The 16161-nt window shown below is 40.0% G+C and overlaps 1 protein-coding gene across 2 annotated transcripts in view; it reads right to left on the reverse strand.

Moving 5' to 3' along the window:
* The window catches only part of LOC307202742 (uncharacterized protein), a 110503-nt gene extending 95925 nt beyond the window's left edge, over window positions 1–14578 (reverse strand). For both annotated transcript variants that reach the window (XM_079952942.1, XM_079952941.1), the window contains exon 1: window positions 14479–14578. In XM_079952942.1, the coding sequence (XP_079809068.1) occupies window positions 14479–14555 (77 nt within the window). In that variant the 5' untranslated portion in view covers window positions 14556–14578. The remainder of the gene's footprint in view (window positions 1–14478) is intronic.
* Between the last annotated feature and the right edge of the window lie 1583 nt (window positions 14579–16161).

Raw genomic sequence — 16161 nt, forward strand, 5'->3', positions numbered from 1 at the left:
CTTTCTATATTCTGCACCCACGCACTCTGCTTGGTCTCCCACGGAATCAGCTACAGAGAGCAATGATCCAGATTAGAGGGGAGGGGGAAGAGAGAGAGAGAGAGGCAAAAAGAACAAATGAAATTGCAATTAAAAATCATAATACTGCTATAGGTCTCTAAGCACAAGACTAAATCTGATGTTACAGAGGTACACACACACACACACACACACACACACACACACACGAAACCTGTACCCATCTATCAAACAGCAATCAACCCCAAGAAGATTGTCATATTGACAAATTTAGAGTTTATTTGGGAGAGGTATTTCCTCCTCACATATATCCCCCCCCCATCTCCATTACAAATATGTGTCTGCAAAGACCCAGATTACAAGCACTGGCAGGAAAAATAAACACTGAGGTTGAAAGATAGGTGTGGGTGGAGAGGGAAAACCACGGTATATCCTCAAGTGGATTAATCAGGACCTTTAAAGCAGAATGGGCATTTCCTTCCCTTTTCTTCTTTTTTTAATACCCCCCCCCAGCATCTTCAAAGAAGCACTCAATGGGCTGTTGCTATATTTAAAGATCTCGTGTTTGTGGGAGGATGACACGAGGCATCTGGGCAAAAATGAAAAATGTGGGATACGGTACTAAGAAAGCACGCACACATGCACATACGCATCCAAGGGGAACAGAAAGTTCTGTGGATCAGAGTGGAAACCACAAGTGTTGAAAGGTACATCCTGCACCATACAATCGAATGGATATTTCTTTCCAACCAGTCCACTCCACTTTTTGTCTGCCCAGATGAAAAAGTACGCTCAGACACATGAAGTTATTTACAGTCTAAACCACACACACACCCCTATGCACAGCTGTGCACAAGCACACACACATACACACTGTGTATATAACTGTGCCAGTTATTATCAACTTTTTTATAGTAGACAATATATTGTATAACATCCATACATCGTCACTGTGGAAGTAATAAGAGAACCAGCATAGCCAACGACATCCACTGAGGCAGCAACTTTGGGGTATTTCATACACCTAGATGAAGAGATTACATCTAAAATGTTGCTAACATGAGGGAGACTTATTTGGCTTTAAAAACACACCATGCTGCACTCTTTGTCTTTGGGCAGCTGTGATCAGATGCAGTGACATTGCATGTCCCCATGTACCTCAGTCAGTCAGTCAGTCTGTCAGTCTCCTTCAATTATGACTCACCTCTCTGCCAGAAGGCGCCCTAGGTGGCATGCAACAATTAAATCAATACAAAATCCCCATAAAGCATTATGAATCTATGGTAAGCTAACAAAAGCAGCAGTTTACTCTCCCTTTTGCTAGTCTGACTCAAATAGCCAACTTTCCGTCATCTTTTTCTGTTTAAAGGCTACATGGCCTTGGTGAAATATTAGGAGTATGCTTCTTAAAAAGCAAATTCATGCAGGGGAACAGCCTAGGATGGGCCAGCTTAAAGTAAACCCAGTACTGAATTGGGTTCAGTACTGTAAAGCAAACCCTGGTATCTGAAGAAGTGTGCATGCACACGAAAGCTTATACTCAGAACAAACTTAGTTGGTCTCTAAGGTGCTACTGGACAATTTTTTAATTTATTTCGACTGCATCAGACCAACACGACTACCTACCTGAATCCATTACTGAACTATTAGTACAAACTATTAGTACAAACATTAGACACACACATACATTCCCCAGCTAGGCCTTCATTTCTCCAACAAAGAGCTTAACAGTCATCAGGGTTAATAGAGCCATCCTCTTATGGTATGGCCCAGCCAGTATAGGTTGATGGGTCCTGTTATACAAAACATGAAAGTAGCAATGCAGATGGACTTGTTTTGGTGGCAAACATTAGAATTAACACAGAACTAATTACATCTCCCTGATATATCAGGCTATGCAGTCTAGATTATTTTGCAGTTTAGATAGCCAGGCTATAAAATGATAGGGTTTCTCTCCTTGAATTAAAAACAGGTCTGCCATGGGTATTCAGAGATCACTCCTCTTCCTTATTCCATGTTCTACAAGGTTTTTGAAAGATGGAGTATGCTCAGCTTTTTCTAACAAGAACTATTTTGACTTGGTAAAGTGGACACAACTGTCCACAGTCTCAGTCTCATTTGGTGTGTGCTGCCTTCTGCACACATCACCTGTGAAAGTACCAAACCTCAAGAAATGCTTGTTTTGAGAGCATGGAATCTTTTAGCAAGCCACCCCTGCTGTTCTCGCTTCTCTAGATCATTATTTGCACTAAAAGGAGACTTTATCTTTCAATTTGATATGTTATGGTTATCAGCAATCTTTTGCTTTCCAAAGAACTAAGGCTTGATGATAACAGGGATATAATGAAATCAACAGACCTCCCACTCATTCCTCCATTTTGAAGAGTATTATCATTCTTACTCAGATGGAATTGTGATGGCCACCACCAGATAATGGAATAATATTATACCACTAGAGCTATCCCGGGCGCTGAAATAGGTTCAAGCTTTTTTAATGGGTATGCTCCACAAATCAAAGCACCCCCAACCATTTCATACCCCTGTCCTTTGAATAATGAGTCTGAAAAAAGAGAGTGCTTTAAAGAATATACATAGCCATACCTGGTTTTAAGTTCCCTTAGTCTTTGAAACACAGAGAGCTATTCTTATCAACAATCAGAATTTTTGAATGAATTGATGAAGAAGAAATTTAGGAACAGGGAAAAGAGAGAGTGATGTCTAGATTTGTTTTTCTTTGGCCAAACCAACATCAAAGGTCCACCTTTTACCAAAGTCTCTTCCGAACCCTTGTTGGTTTTCACTTTTGGTAGTTGTGTCTATGCCCTACTACTGCAGAGGGCTGAAGAGGTACTTTCCCATTGTACACTTTCTTAGTGGAAGATTATTATATACTCTTGATCCACTGGTGATAGCGCATATATCCTGAGATGAAAGGTAAGTGTTTGTTAAAAACACCCCAATACTGCTTTTCATCTATAAGTCTTCCAGAGTGGTTAGCAAATCTGAAGATAGGCCACGATTTTGCCATTTGTAATTATAGGAAAGTGATTGATATAATCCAGTGTACACCCTATGGAATACCAAAGGGTCAGCATTATCATCTTATTTTCTTTACTTACCTTGCACAACAGACCTCACCACCAGTCTTTCCAGTTGAGAAATGAGTTGCTCAGATCTAAATAGGTTTCATCTTTTAAAATTAGTTACCTATCATGTGAGACCATAATATAAAGGCAGGAAAAAACTTTGAAAACCATCCCTTCAAATACTGGTTTGAGAGAACGTACGTTACACTGGAAATGGAAAAACCCACATGACAGAAGGCCAAATGCTGTTATAGTTGTTATTAATAGATATGGCTTCTGTTAATAGAGTTTGAATAGAGTAGAAAATCCAGGCCTTCTCCCCAAGAAAGTGGATCAGACATTGCACATCAATGTCATCATTACATATGTGCAAAAATTGTGTTTCATCAATAATCTACAGCCAGTTTTAGCATTTAAGGATAACCCAACATATTACATCATCTGCTGTATTTTGTATCTGATAAGATGAATTAATTTCTATATTTATTGTAATTAAATCATTTTAATATTATATATATTTTATTAATACAGGGATATTAAATAGTAGGGCTGGATAAAAGTCTGACTGAGACCTTGGGGACCTGCTGCTGTTCAGAGTAAATAATAGTGGCAAGATGGACCAATGGCCTTTGAATTTCCAATAATACAAATCATGGAAGCACCGTTTCTTTAGCTAGATGACTGTCCAGTGTTGAAGGCAGTGCATTCTGCACAGGATCAGAGCAACATATATTTTAAATAGTAATTCACTTGTTTTGGGCCTAGTCGAGATATTCAAAAATACACCGCAGGTGGGATTGAGCCCTTGCAAACTTTGTCTCAAATCGTGCCCTTTCTAAACCCATGAAGATATTGCAAGGAGTGAAAAGTAATTGGAATTTAGAAAATAAAGTGATCAGCATAATGAAATCAAGAAGAGAGCACACTATTGAAAGAAGTGACAACACTTTAATTTCTCATCAAGAAAACAATAACCAAAACCTTGTATTTCAAATATATTGATAGTGAATTCACCTTGGATTTTTCTTTTTCTTTTTACTACAGTTGTTGCTGACATTTGATGTACACTGAACTTCCTACAAACAAGATCCATGGCCCTTATAATGAACAAACCTCTGGCCATGGTCTTGAGAAAATTGTATACTGATGAAGGTATAAGTATAAAAGATAGGTAAAAGTTGTAGATTTGCTTCCAAGTCTTTGGAGTAAGAAAAGCAGAGAAGCAGTTAATGGAAGGCACCCTTGTTTCCAAAACTGTAAATATATAAATTCAAAGGAAGGAATATGCATAAATAATAACCAACCAAACCATGGACAATATTTAAAATATGCAGAAATGTCTTAGCGTTACTTAGTTCGGAGGAGTAAATTTACCTTCAGAAAATGGATCATCACCAATGCTAGTCCTATTAATTCTAGTGGGTCTACTCTGAGTAGGACTAGCACTGAATACAAATCAATATATAGTTGCTGTTCAGTAGAGTGAAAAAATGCATGAGGAGATAGGAAGGATTTCTGTAGTCTAGCCTTCCCTAATTGTATGCCCTCCAGAAGTTTTGGACTGCAACTCCCATCATCCCATCCCATTACTCATGCCAGCTGGGGATGATGGAAATTGGAGTCAAAACATCTGGAGGACATCAGATTGAGGAAGGCTGTGCAGTCCATTGAAGGCATGGCTGAGAAGGAAATGAGGAATGTAGAGTTACAAGAGCAGGATTAGCTGAACCAGTTACAGTTCCTTCTCAGAATAGCATACTATACATCTTACTTGGCTACGAGTGATTGCCAAAGGAAGGAAGGAGGAAACTATACAGTACAGTGGTACCTCTGGTTACGAACTTAATTCGTTCCGGAGGTCCGTTCTTAACCTGAAACCGTTCTCAACCTGAGGTACCACTTTAGCTAATGGGGCCTGTCGCCGCCGCCGCGTGATTTCTGTTCTCATCCTGAGGTAAAGTTCTTAACCCAAGGTACTACTTCCGGGTTAGCGGAGTCTGTAACGTGAAGTGTTTGTAACCTGAGGTGTTTGTAACCCGAGGTACCACTGTACTCCCAGTGCCATTTAACTGATTTATAAAGTGGTGCTCATCAGTCATAAAACTTGTACTTTGTATGTGTAAGAATCCAGGTTCTGACCCTGGCAAATCCAATTAAAGGAATTCAGATGCAGGACTGGAAATCATCCCTGATACCCTGATGCTAGTCAGAAGAAACAATACAGGACAGTTTGCAACACTGACCTGGCAGTATAAGCCAGCTTCATGGATTTATCTATTCACTTCTCATTGCAAATTGTTAAGCTCTACAGGAGTATTATGAATATACTATTAATGGCATGGTTGTTTTGCCCAACATATTACCATTTATCTGCACAATTGTTGAGCAAGTAAGTCATTCTTTCTAGCACTATCCCATAACCAAAAGATTCAGAGTATGAGATGGAAGTTCCTATGAATCAATATAGAAATCAAAATTAATCAGCCTTAACAGTATACGTAGTGAAGACTGTGATACTTTCTGGTGGAGGATGGAGAAACAAATCAAAAATTTCTACAGTTCATTAGATTCTAAATTTTAATTGTGAATAAGCATGATCTTTTAAGCACTGACAGCATTAAGACCAATCTCTGCCGTATAAAGCAGAACTAAATAAGTGACTGTATCAACAATAGGTAGACTATATAATACCCACAGAACACTCCCTAGCAACATACAAACCTGTCTGCTGGGATTCTGCTTCACTTACCTAGCACTCTAATCCTAAGGCCAATAAGTCCCTTTGGATAAATGAAACTTTATTCCAAGTAAATTGGGCGTGGACTGGGATACAAGATTTAGCACTGACTTTTTCCATTTAAACAAAACTCGTATACCTTTCAGTGTCAAGAGCATGATTTTGTTTATGACTGGAGGAAGGTGGCTTGAAGAACCACAGTAGGAAGGGATTGTTATCATTATGTACTGCTTATGGGCCTTCCATAGTCAACTGGCTGGCCACTGCAAAAAGCAGGATGCTGAACTAAATAAGCCTTTGGTCTGATCCAGCAGAGCTCTTCTTACATTCTTACGACAAGTGTATAAACAGAAGATGAAGCATTTGCAAGGCAGAGTTTCTTAGAGATCCAAGCCACAGTATCAAAGTATTTAAAAGTAAAAGACAAACACAGGACAAATGAGAAAATAATGTGAAAGACTCACATAAAGGACCCATCCACCTGCAATGCTCTGTGGAGGATGTTCTCAACGAAATTCTTCAAAATCAACCCTTAGCTTTATTTTCTGGCACTATCATTGGTCTTTGATGTATCTGTTTAAGTTTTGTTATGGTTATTTGACCAAGGTTAAGATAGCATGGCGTCCATCCTTTTTGCCTCTCTGTTCTTGGGTGTCAACACTACTGTAGAATGCAGTCCTAACTTAGGGAAAGTAAGTCATGTTAAACAGTAGAACTTTCTTCCAATTTCTGAAGCTGCTGGAATGTGACAGTGTTTAGCTATCTTAGTTAGTAAAGTGGATATTTCTCTATGATGGTCCTGCTGCTGTAGAATTCCATGCCGCTGGACCCGTGTCAAATGCCTATAATTCAGGCTTCTTGGGAGGCTCTAAAGACCTATCTTTGGTTCAGTTAAACTTCTAGCCATGATCCTTATTAGCTGGATTGAGGATCTGGTTGATCTATGTTTTTTCTGATGCAGTTTTTTTTTTAAAAAAATGTGGATTGTTGCTGAGTTTTAGATTTAAGTTTTTAATTTTTGTATCACTGATCTTTTTATCTTTTCTTGTTTTTGATTATAAGGCATTTTGAATGGATATTTGCCTAGAAATGCTCTTAGAGCCATGAACATGGGTTATGAATAGGGATAGATGGATGAGACTGTTTCCGATTCATGTCGATTTTTGCACATGTTTATTCGTAAGTCCATTCTACCCCATTTCCACACAAATCTGCTTTTTTAAAAAATAAAACATAAAAATCTATATAAATACTTGTGTCTAAATACATATTTTATTACAAGATATGTTTTTAAATGCATTTTATGCTCTACTAAACTATTTTATCCTACTTATTTTTATGCATTTTTTTTTTTTGAACTGATAACCATACTGCAAAAGTGTGGAACATGAAGCATAATTACATTCGAATCCAAGAGAGGCAGATGAGGTCAGTTTGCTTTAAAATGCAGACTGAATTAAACTTTTCACCATGCCTAGTTAAGAAAGCTTAGAATGTCATTATTTCACAAGAAATGTAAAATGTAAAATGCTGGTTTTCAAAACTGTTACGTTCCTCAAAAACTTATCAGGGGTTCCACAACATGAAGATCAATAGCAGCAGACAAATTTCCCAAAAAGATATATTGACCTCTATCCCCAGTCTTTTCCTCCTGCAACATTCATTCACAGGGATGTGTTGGGAATGTTTATGGCCTTAGCTTCCATTCACAATGCTTAATGGCAGGCTGAACAGTACTCAAATAAAGTACAGCACAGGACTCACAACTGGGTAGCATCACTACAACCATGCATATTCATGGCAAAACCAATTAAGAAGCAGGTTTCATTATGCATGTTTGGGCTAAGGGTGAGTCCTAGGTCTGAACTTAAGTTGCAGACCCTCCAAGTGTCCCTATTTTCCAGGGACGCCCCTGATTTAGAGAAGCCATCCTGGTTTCCGATTTGATCCTGGAATGTCCCACTTTTCCTTAAGATGTCCCTATTTTCATTGGAAAAATGTTAGAGGGTATGGAGTTATCCAACCCATGAGGCATCTGAAGGTAATCCTGTAGAGGGAAGTGTTTTTTTATGTTTAATGTCTTATTATGTTTTTATGGATGTTGGAAGCTGCCCAGAGTGGCTGGGGCAACCCAGTAAAATGTGTGGGGTATAAATAGTAAAATTATCATCACAGAATGGGACATCCCTGTTTTCACCAGATAAATGTTGGAGCATATAAAGTTGCAGCCTATTACTCTAGAACAAAGGTGGAGAACTAGTAGTCTTCCAGATGCAGTTGGACTCCAGCTCTTATTTAGACAAGCCTACCTAGATGTTTAGGAAGTTTGTATTAAATTTTATTTGATCTAGTCTATTCTATTGTGGTTTTAACTTTCTGTATGTTTTAAATCATGGTTGTAATTTTTTAGTGATAATTTTATTGTTTCTGCAAATTGCATTGAGGGTTATTTTTTCTCAAGTGGTATATTAATTTTATGAAATAAACAAACTCCCATCATCTACAGCCAGTATGGCCAATGGTCAGCGTGGTGGGTGTTGCAGTACAACATCTGGAAGGTGACAAGATTCCTTTCAAAAGGGTTCCTTGAAGGCAAGAAATTTGACTATCAGTGCTGTAGAGACACTGAGAATAACATAACTGCTTCTTTAGTATATGTAAATATGAAATTTGTTAAGTGTTAAGGCCTTCTTGAGCACCATTCTTTTTCGATTTCCAACATAGCATAACGGTATTTGGTACCATTTTTTATATCCAGCAACAATGGATGTGATGGGGTGTGAGGAATGGAGAAGTCTAGACAAACTCTTCTTCAATGAAGACTTTTAAGAAAGATCCATAAAAAGATTTTATGGGTAGATTTCAGTCAGGGAATTCTTGACTGAAAATAAGTAGTAATTTATTTATTTTTTTAAGTGAAACCTGGCAAAAACCTCCATATATTTTTGTTGTTGACAGCAAGTAGAGGAATGATCTATTGTCATTACCAGTCAAGTAGCCATAATGTATTTGATAAAATATTAAGCAGGACACAGCCCTTGACCATCAGTCAAATATTTCAACTCTTCAGCTGGTTACTCATAGTTAAATGAGAATTTAGACTTCATGGTTGTTTTTAATTGCTTTGATGTTTTCACCTGCTCTTTCTTTGGTTTATTGTTGTTTTTGTTATTTTTCCAGTATTTGCTTTCATATTCTATTTGTATATTTTTATTGTTAGCTGCCTTGGACAACGTGCTGAAAGATAGGATATATCTTGGAGGCTTTTAAGCAGAGGTTGGATGGCCATCTGCCATGGATGCTTTTGTTGAGATTCCTGCATTGCAGGGACTTAGACAAGGTAGCCCTCAGGGTCCCTTCCAGCTCTAAAATTCTATGATTCCATCGTTTGTACTGGCACTGAAACAATGAATCTATGTGCCTGCTTATACATACTATCAGAATTGTTGTCTAAATTGCCCTGGACATAAAACAGCAGTTCAATCTAGGTATCTAATTCTGTATTACGTGGACCAAAATCTTTAGTCATAGTAGTGAATGATGTGTGTTTGGGGAGAAAAAGGAAATGGCAGTAGGGTTGTCCACCTGGCAGAAAACTATGAATGAGTTTCATCTGCAGAAAAGCTGCTTGGATGGACAACAATATCTATGACCCTTGGTAGACCCTTTAATTAGTAGATATCAGTGCAATTATTAGGGTTAGGGTTATTTTTATGAAGATGGGTATTTTTAAGAAAGGTGGCTTAGTAGTTTCACTGGCCTAATGTTCCCCAACCTGGTGATATAGCATGCTAGTCAGTGTATGTATTAAGTTTGCTTTGAATATTCATTTCTGAATGGTTTGGTGTAAATTCAATTCTCACATCCAGTCATTTGAACATTAACTGGTTCAATGAAAAGTATATAATCCATTTCATGTTCCTGTGAACTCATGTTCTATGAACGCATATCTTTCCTAATTTACACCAGGAAAACCAGATCTGAGCACTGATGGCTTGTCCAAGGCAATCTGTAGTGGCCTTCAGATTATGTATTCCTGCCTGCCAAGTGGTGCAGATGCCCTTAAAAAGGCAAACTTTAAAAAGGTTTTAAAAACCCATTTATTGTGGGTTGCCTTCTCATAAGGCCTTATTTCAGAGGATTATATTAGAATGCATAGCTTTTTTATTTCTTCTGAGATATTTATTATCAGTCTTAACTGACCTGTGCATTTAAAATGATAGTTAATATTGCTGCCTTGGTAATTAGAATCTGCATTGTGTTTTTATGACATGTAAGGCATATTGAGAGGGTTAGTCCCCAGAAGGCGGCCTATAATTTTATAGATAATAAGTAAGTAAAATATCAGGCCCAAGCCTTACTGTGGCTTATAGGCAGTGTCATATTGGACATACAGCAACTGGTGACAAAGCCTTGATGGGGGAGCATGGCTCCTGCACCATACCAGTTATTTCCAGTGAGCTAGGCAGTAACTTTAAGCTTCTACCTCTAGTCATAGTGATGCAGCAGCAGCAAATGCTGATGTACCAAAAATTAGGGGAGTGTCAGTGGCTAGGACAGAAGTCATCAGCTGATGAAAGAATGGACATGGCATAAACAGAAATATGGTAGTTGTATTATTGTGTGGTCTGGCCTTTAAAAATGTGCTGTGCTGTTAGAAGAGGCATTAACTGTCTATCACAGCATCAAGCCTTGAACAAAAATGTTCAGTTATACTCAGAGAGCATGACATCCTCCTCTTCATTTGGTTTTGTGTGTGTGTGTGTGTGTCTCCATGATGTATACTAGGGTAGCCATCAGATGCCATGTTCTCAGCTATAATTTTACACTATCCTTTGTTGTGCTGGACATCCAACCCTATATTTTTCATTTTTCATTTCTTCTTATTTTTCACACCCACTTTCCTTAAACTCTGAATAGTCCGAGAAGAGGCAGGGCTGCCGAACAAAGACTGCCCATGCCAATGTGGGACAGTAGAAAGATGTGTTCCAAATCGTAGGTGCTGGACTGTGGTTCATCATAGACCTGCCATGTCTTTCATATGGCTTATGGAAATCCAAAAACAGACTCAAAGAAAAGTAAGATGTCATATACCCAAGTAAGTGTATAGAACTTTTTCTGCGTTTCTGGCTCCTTGGTGGGTTTAGATCACTTGTTTCTAAGTTAACAGTGGCCTGGCAGCCATAAAGTATTGGAGGAATTGCTGAATTGCTGAATAATGAATTTTCTTAGGAATAGCTGTAATTGTCATCATTCGGTGAGGTATATGAAAGCAGAAACAATGTGTGGTTAGGTTACCTACCTTTGGGGTGTACATCCAGACGCCAACAATATAATTTTATTTTCATATATTAACATGCATTCCTACTTAGAACTAAGTCCCACTGAGTTCAATGAGGCTTACTTTCTGGTAAGTGTAGGGTTGCAGCCTGAAATATCTACACGGTGTTATTATATGTTTAAATGAAAGGTTCACTATATTATCCACTTTGCATTGTAACAGTTTCCTAGTTATTTATCATTAGATTATTCATGTTTATATTTCAAATATGAAAGAGAAAAAGTTTAACGAGTTAAGCTCTGCTTTTTGGAATTTGCAGTAAAAAAACTAAAAGACTCTTCTTGTGATAATACACTACCAGCTGTGAAAGGGGTAAACTATTATTCACCTATAGAAGAGATGGTTGGTTTATTGTATTGTAGTGATGCATAATTGTACACACAGATATGTTTAGCCAGCAGGTCTTTCCATCAGATGCCACTCTGTCGGCTATTTTTAGCAAATGTGTGTGAAAAGCCAGAGTTCTGTACATCACGACCAATATGACCCATTGTAGTTACCTCATTTTCTTTTATAAAATCTCAAGTGCTCCCAGCACCCTTTACAAATCCATGTATTTTCTTTCTTCTTCTTCTTTTGGTCAGATTGAGCACCATTCTCTATTTCTGTGCTTCTGCACTAAAGTGAAGTATGTTTTCACCTTTGCAAAACGGTCCCTTATATGTTCGTACCCTTTTGATTCCGGGTTTATTCCATGGCTACCAGTCAATCACTTCATTGTCAGTAACATGGACCAAATGCATCAGTTTCCTCTTCAAGGCTTCAATTCTCCACTGTACATAAGCCCAATTAAGTTGAATGGGACTGATACAGGCATAACTGTGTCCAGGTTTGCAACTAAGAGCGTCCATGAAAAGAGCTCGTAAATTGTTCCTGTTAAGAAAGGCTCCCATCACCTAGGGCTGCCCTAAAATGTTATGCCATTGACCCATTATGGCTTCATTCAGCTTGAGACCCAAGAAGCAGAACCATAGCTCACTAAAGACAGCATCGTCTAATTGTCTAACTGTGGATACGGCAAAAATGAGTTGCCCAGAGCAGAATTTGATTGACAAATCAGGAAGTTTCATGTAAACTTGGATTTGGTTTTGTGTTTTCCGATTTGAAGCCCCCAGGTGAGGAGCCAGGGCAGGAGGGTGGACCACTTCTGGTAGGTCTGAGAAGATCAACAATTTAACAGAAGCAACAGCTGTCCAACTAGTGGCACCAAGCCTTATGAAGAAGTCTTATGGCACGTAATGACTGAACCCACCTGGTGCAACAATGAAGAGAGCAGGGGGAAATCAACCATTGTTCTGCCCTTTGCCACCATTCATTAAGCCACTCAAAACAGCCAGAGATGACTATTGTAGACTTTACGTTCTACAGTGAATCTGACTGCTGATGCGAGGGATATTGTGGCTTAGCCTGCATGTATCCATTTCAGGACATAAATGGCTATATAAGATAAGGCATAGAAACCAAAGGGTACTTAAATTAGCATTGTGACTTGAGGGGTGTTTGGTAGTTTATAAACTAAAGCGCAGTCCATGCATCATTGCAAATCAAGAGAAATATGTGATCGGCCCTGATAGCAAGACTCCAAAGAGGACTGAAAGCCTTGACTAAAGCTAGGCACGTTACAGCCTTTGACGTCACAGCACGACTGAGGCACCGGTCTTTTGACTACAATGTTGGGTTCACCACCGTAGGTCTGTATACTGTTGCTCTTCCATCCTACAGTGCCATAAACATGAACTTTAGGTTTAAGGCTCCCAGCTCTCTGAGTCTTTTTCAGGCGTAAGCTGAAATATTCAGTCTACCACTATGCGATGGTAGCCTTCCACTCTGCAGCTCCTGTCCCTGAATCCGCAGTTTGTTCTACATGGGATTCTAATGAAGCAGCTCCCAGTGTACACACAACTGTCAGAATCAGGGTCACTGTAAGCAGAGTTAAAAGATGTTGTAGCGTCAACACCACAAGTAGCAGTAAAATTATCTCTTGCTTGCTATTTCTCTCTTCCTTCCCAACTCCCTGTTCATAATCAACCTGGAGTTGAACCAAATTCTCCCCGGGGCAAAGGGGTGGTCAAAAACCAGGATCTTCCCCATTCTCCTGGACAGAGTGCCATGTGCCCCTAACCATGCTAACTCACAAGTATGTGCCAGATGAGTTCAGTGGGACTTGCACCCTAGTTTAAAGTATGCTTAGGACTGCAGTCGTGATAGCTACTAATTTCTAGGGCTGACTTTGCAAAGAACAAAAACACAGGCTTGGAATAGCCACTATCCTGAAAGCACCTTGAAATGAACGATAAATCAGAACTTCTCGGGCAAGACATCTGTTGCTATTCACTTCTTCAAGAGGAACGGCAATGAAGACAGCCCGAGTGGGTGCCAAAGGATCGGTGTGTTGTTTCCCATTGGCTTCCTGTAAGCCAACAGAGAATTGCCAAAAAGAGTATGGGCAATTTGCAGACACCCCTGAATAAATCTGGCTCTTGCATTCCCACCAAAGTTTGGAATTGGATGTTCTCTTTCGTTTTCTTCTAGACACCGCTATGAGGGAGGGGGAATTATTGTGTATAAAGATTTCCCTCTACAGGTGGTTGGAGACTGTGGCAGTTTCTCACTCTTGCATCAAAGAAGACTCTTGGAGTCCTGGTTTCCTCTCCCTATAGACCCACATCTCATTCTGCCTCTATATAGTCCATCTGAGAGTTTGCTGGCTAATCCCTCTATGCCCCCAAAATATCTTTCCTTCCTTACCTTTGCCCTGATTCTGCAGCAACATTGCACAGCTTTTATGTAATCAGTATTTCATTCATTAATAAAGCACTTCTCCCCTTTGCCCCAGTATAGCAAACTGAGACTAGCAAGGTCTGCCCCAGATGGGTGGAAACTTCATTCATATATATGTATTCCCTCTCCCCAATTTTGACAGGGCTTTTTAAAAAGATTGGGCAGGGAGATCTATCACCTTTATCCTCCCAAGGTGGCATGCTCCCCCACCCCACCGCTTTTAATTTCTCCCCTTGCAAAAAACACAATTCAACACACTGCAAATACAACCCATGGCAGTCTAGAGAACTTTCCCCTCCTTGTTGCTTTCCTAAAGGGAGGGTTTGCTGGCCAATGCATCGTGCAGCTTTCCAAAAGGCAGTCAGCAACAGCAAATCAGCAAAGTCTGCTCTTTGCAAAAGCATCCGGCAACTGAAATCAGAAAACTTTGCAAAAAGCAAAAGCACAAGTGCACACACCACACACAAACACAACAGAGACACAGAGGGAGCGAGACAGAGTGCAGAGAGACCTACCTTGCCACATCTTCTCCACTTATGTGTGCGAAAGAGGGGGGTTGGGTGGGTGTCAAAATAAACAAAACAAAAAGCATTTCGAAAAAGCCAAAGAAAAGAACAACCACCAAAACAATGAAAGAGAAATCAAATGAAACAACAACACCCCCCACCTAAAAAAGAAAAAAAAGGGGGGGAAGCCCCACACACAACCGATTTCCTCCCCACACGCCTTAGAAGCTGGTTTTCTAGGGAATTTTTTGGCGAGAGGACTGCGAAGGGAAGAAAAGGGTGTGGGGGGGAGATTACATAAATAAAAACTCCAGCGTTTGGAGCGGTGTGTGCACCCTAGCAAAAGGCTGTGTAGATTTCGCGAAATGTGTGTCTCTGTACTCTTCCAGGAGAAAGGCAAAAAAAAAAAAAAAAAAAACCACACCAAAAAAAAACCAACCCTAAAAAAATCAGTTCGTGTTCTCTGCCTGACTTGGAGACAGAGAGAAGCAAACCCCCCCTCCCACTCACCCTCCCACCCACGCATCCACCCCCACACCACCAATCCAGGCACCTCCTGAGTAACTGATCAGAGCAGAATAACTCATCACCCACGTTCGCAAGCCTCCCTCCCTCCCTCCGCCCCCCCCCCCGCGCGACCGTTTGGGGAGTAAATTGCCAATGCACGCACCTTCGCGAGCTCTATTTATAGGCTCCTAATGCTGTGTGTGCATTGCATTCACAAGCCAAATGTGTGTGTGTGTATCAATAACGCTGCTTTGACAGGTAAAAGAGGGATGTTTTTGTTTGTTTTTTTGCACTGCAGTGCGTCTGATCACAGTTTTAAAAGATTTTTTTTTAAAGGGGGGTGTAGGTGCGTACAAAAAGCAAGCAAGCATCATTGCTTTTAATTGTTGGGGGGGCATATTCATAATGACTATATGGGGGGCATATATACACACTGTTCAACGCCCCGCTCGGGGATTATTAGTATTATCATCATTATTATTTGCAAAATTGTGTGTGTATGTGTGTATGTGCAATAGCTGGTGTGTGTGTGTGTCTTGGAAAAGGCTCCCAGCCCTTGGCTCCCGATAGCACAGTCAGTTCCTCCAGTGTGTGCTATTGACCTGCATTGACGTCATTGCGTCATTAGGTCTCCCTTAGAAACACTGACTTTCAAAAATAGTATCAAATTAATTCAACTGGCAGAGAGAGGCCACTAGCTGGAATGAGCTATAAAACTCCAGAATCTTCAGCTAAGCTTTGCTGCGCTCTCTTCCCCCAACCCCCCAAAACAAACCCCCTCCTTAGGAGCAAAAAGGGGGGAATAGAAAAAGGGGGGAGGGAGAGAAAAGAAAGAAAGAATGAAAAAAGAAAGAATAAAATTGTATGGAAAATACCATTGATAGAAATAAGGGGGGGGGGGGATCAAATTAGATTGCAAACCCCAGACCAGCCTCCCTCCCTCTTTCTCTCCCCCCCTTCCTCCTCCCCCTTTTCTGATCTAAAAATAACCCCTTGCTGGAGCTGACTGCGGTATCTTTTGTGTAGCATCTTTCTGTTTTTAGCCTTTACATGAGCCATTGAAGGGTGTCCATAGGAGATCAGAGAGGCAAAAGATATTGATCTAGCGAGACCCCCCCCAGGGGGGGCAAGAATTGGCAATGAATTGCGCTGCATCTTGATTTCTGCTCGGGGGTGTCTAGCTGG

Source organism: Podarcis cretensis (assembly GCF_951804945.1).
Source record: "Podarcis cretensis genome assembly, chromosome: 1".
Taxonomy (NCBI): Eukaryota; Metazoa; Chordata; class Lepidosauria; order Squamata; family Lacertidae; genus Podarcis; species Podarcis cretensis.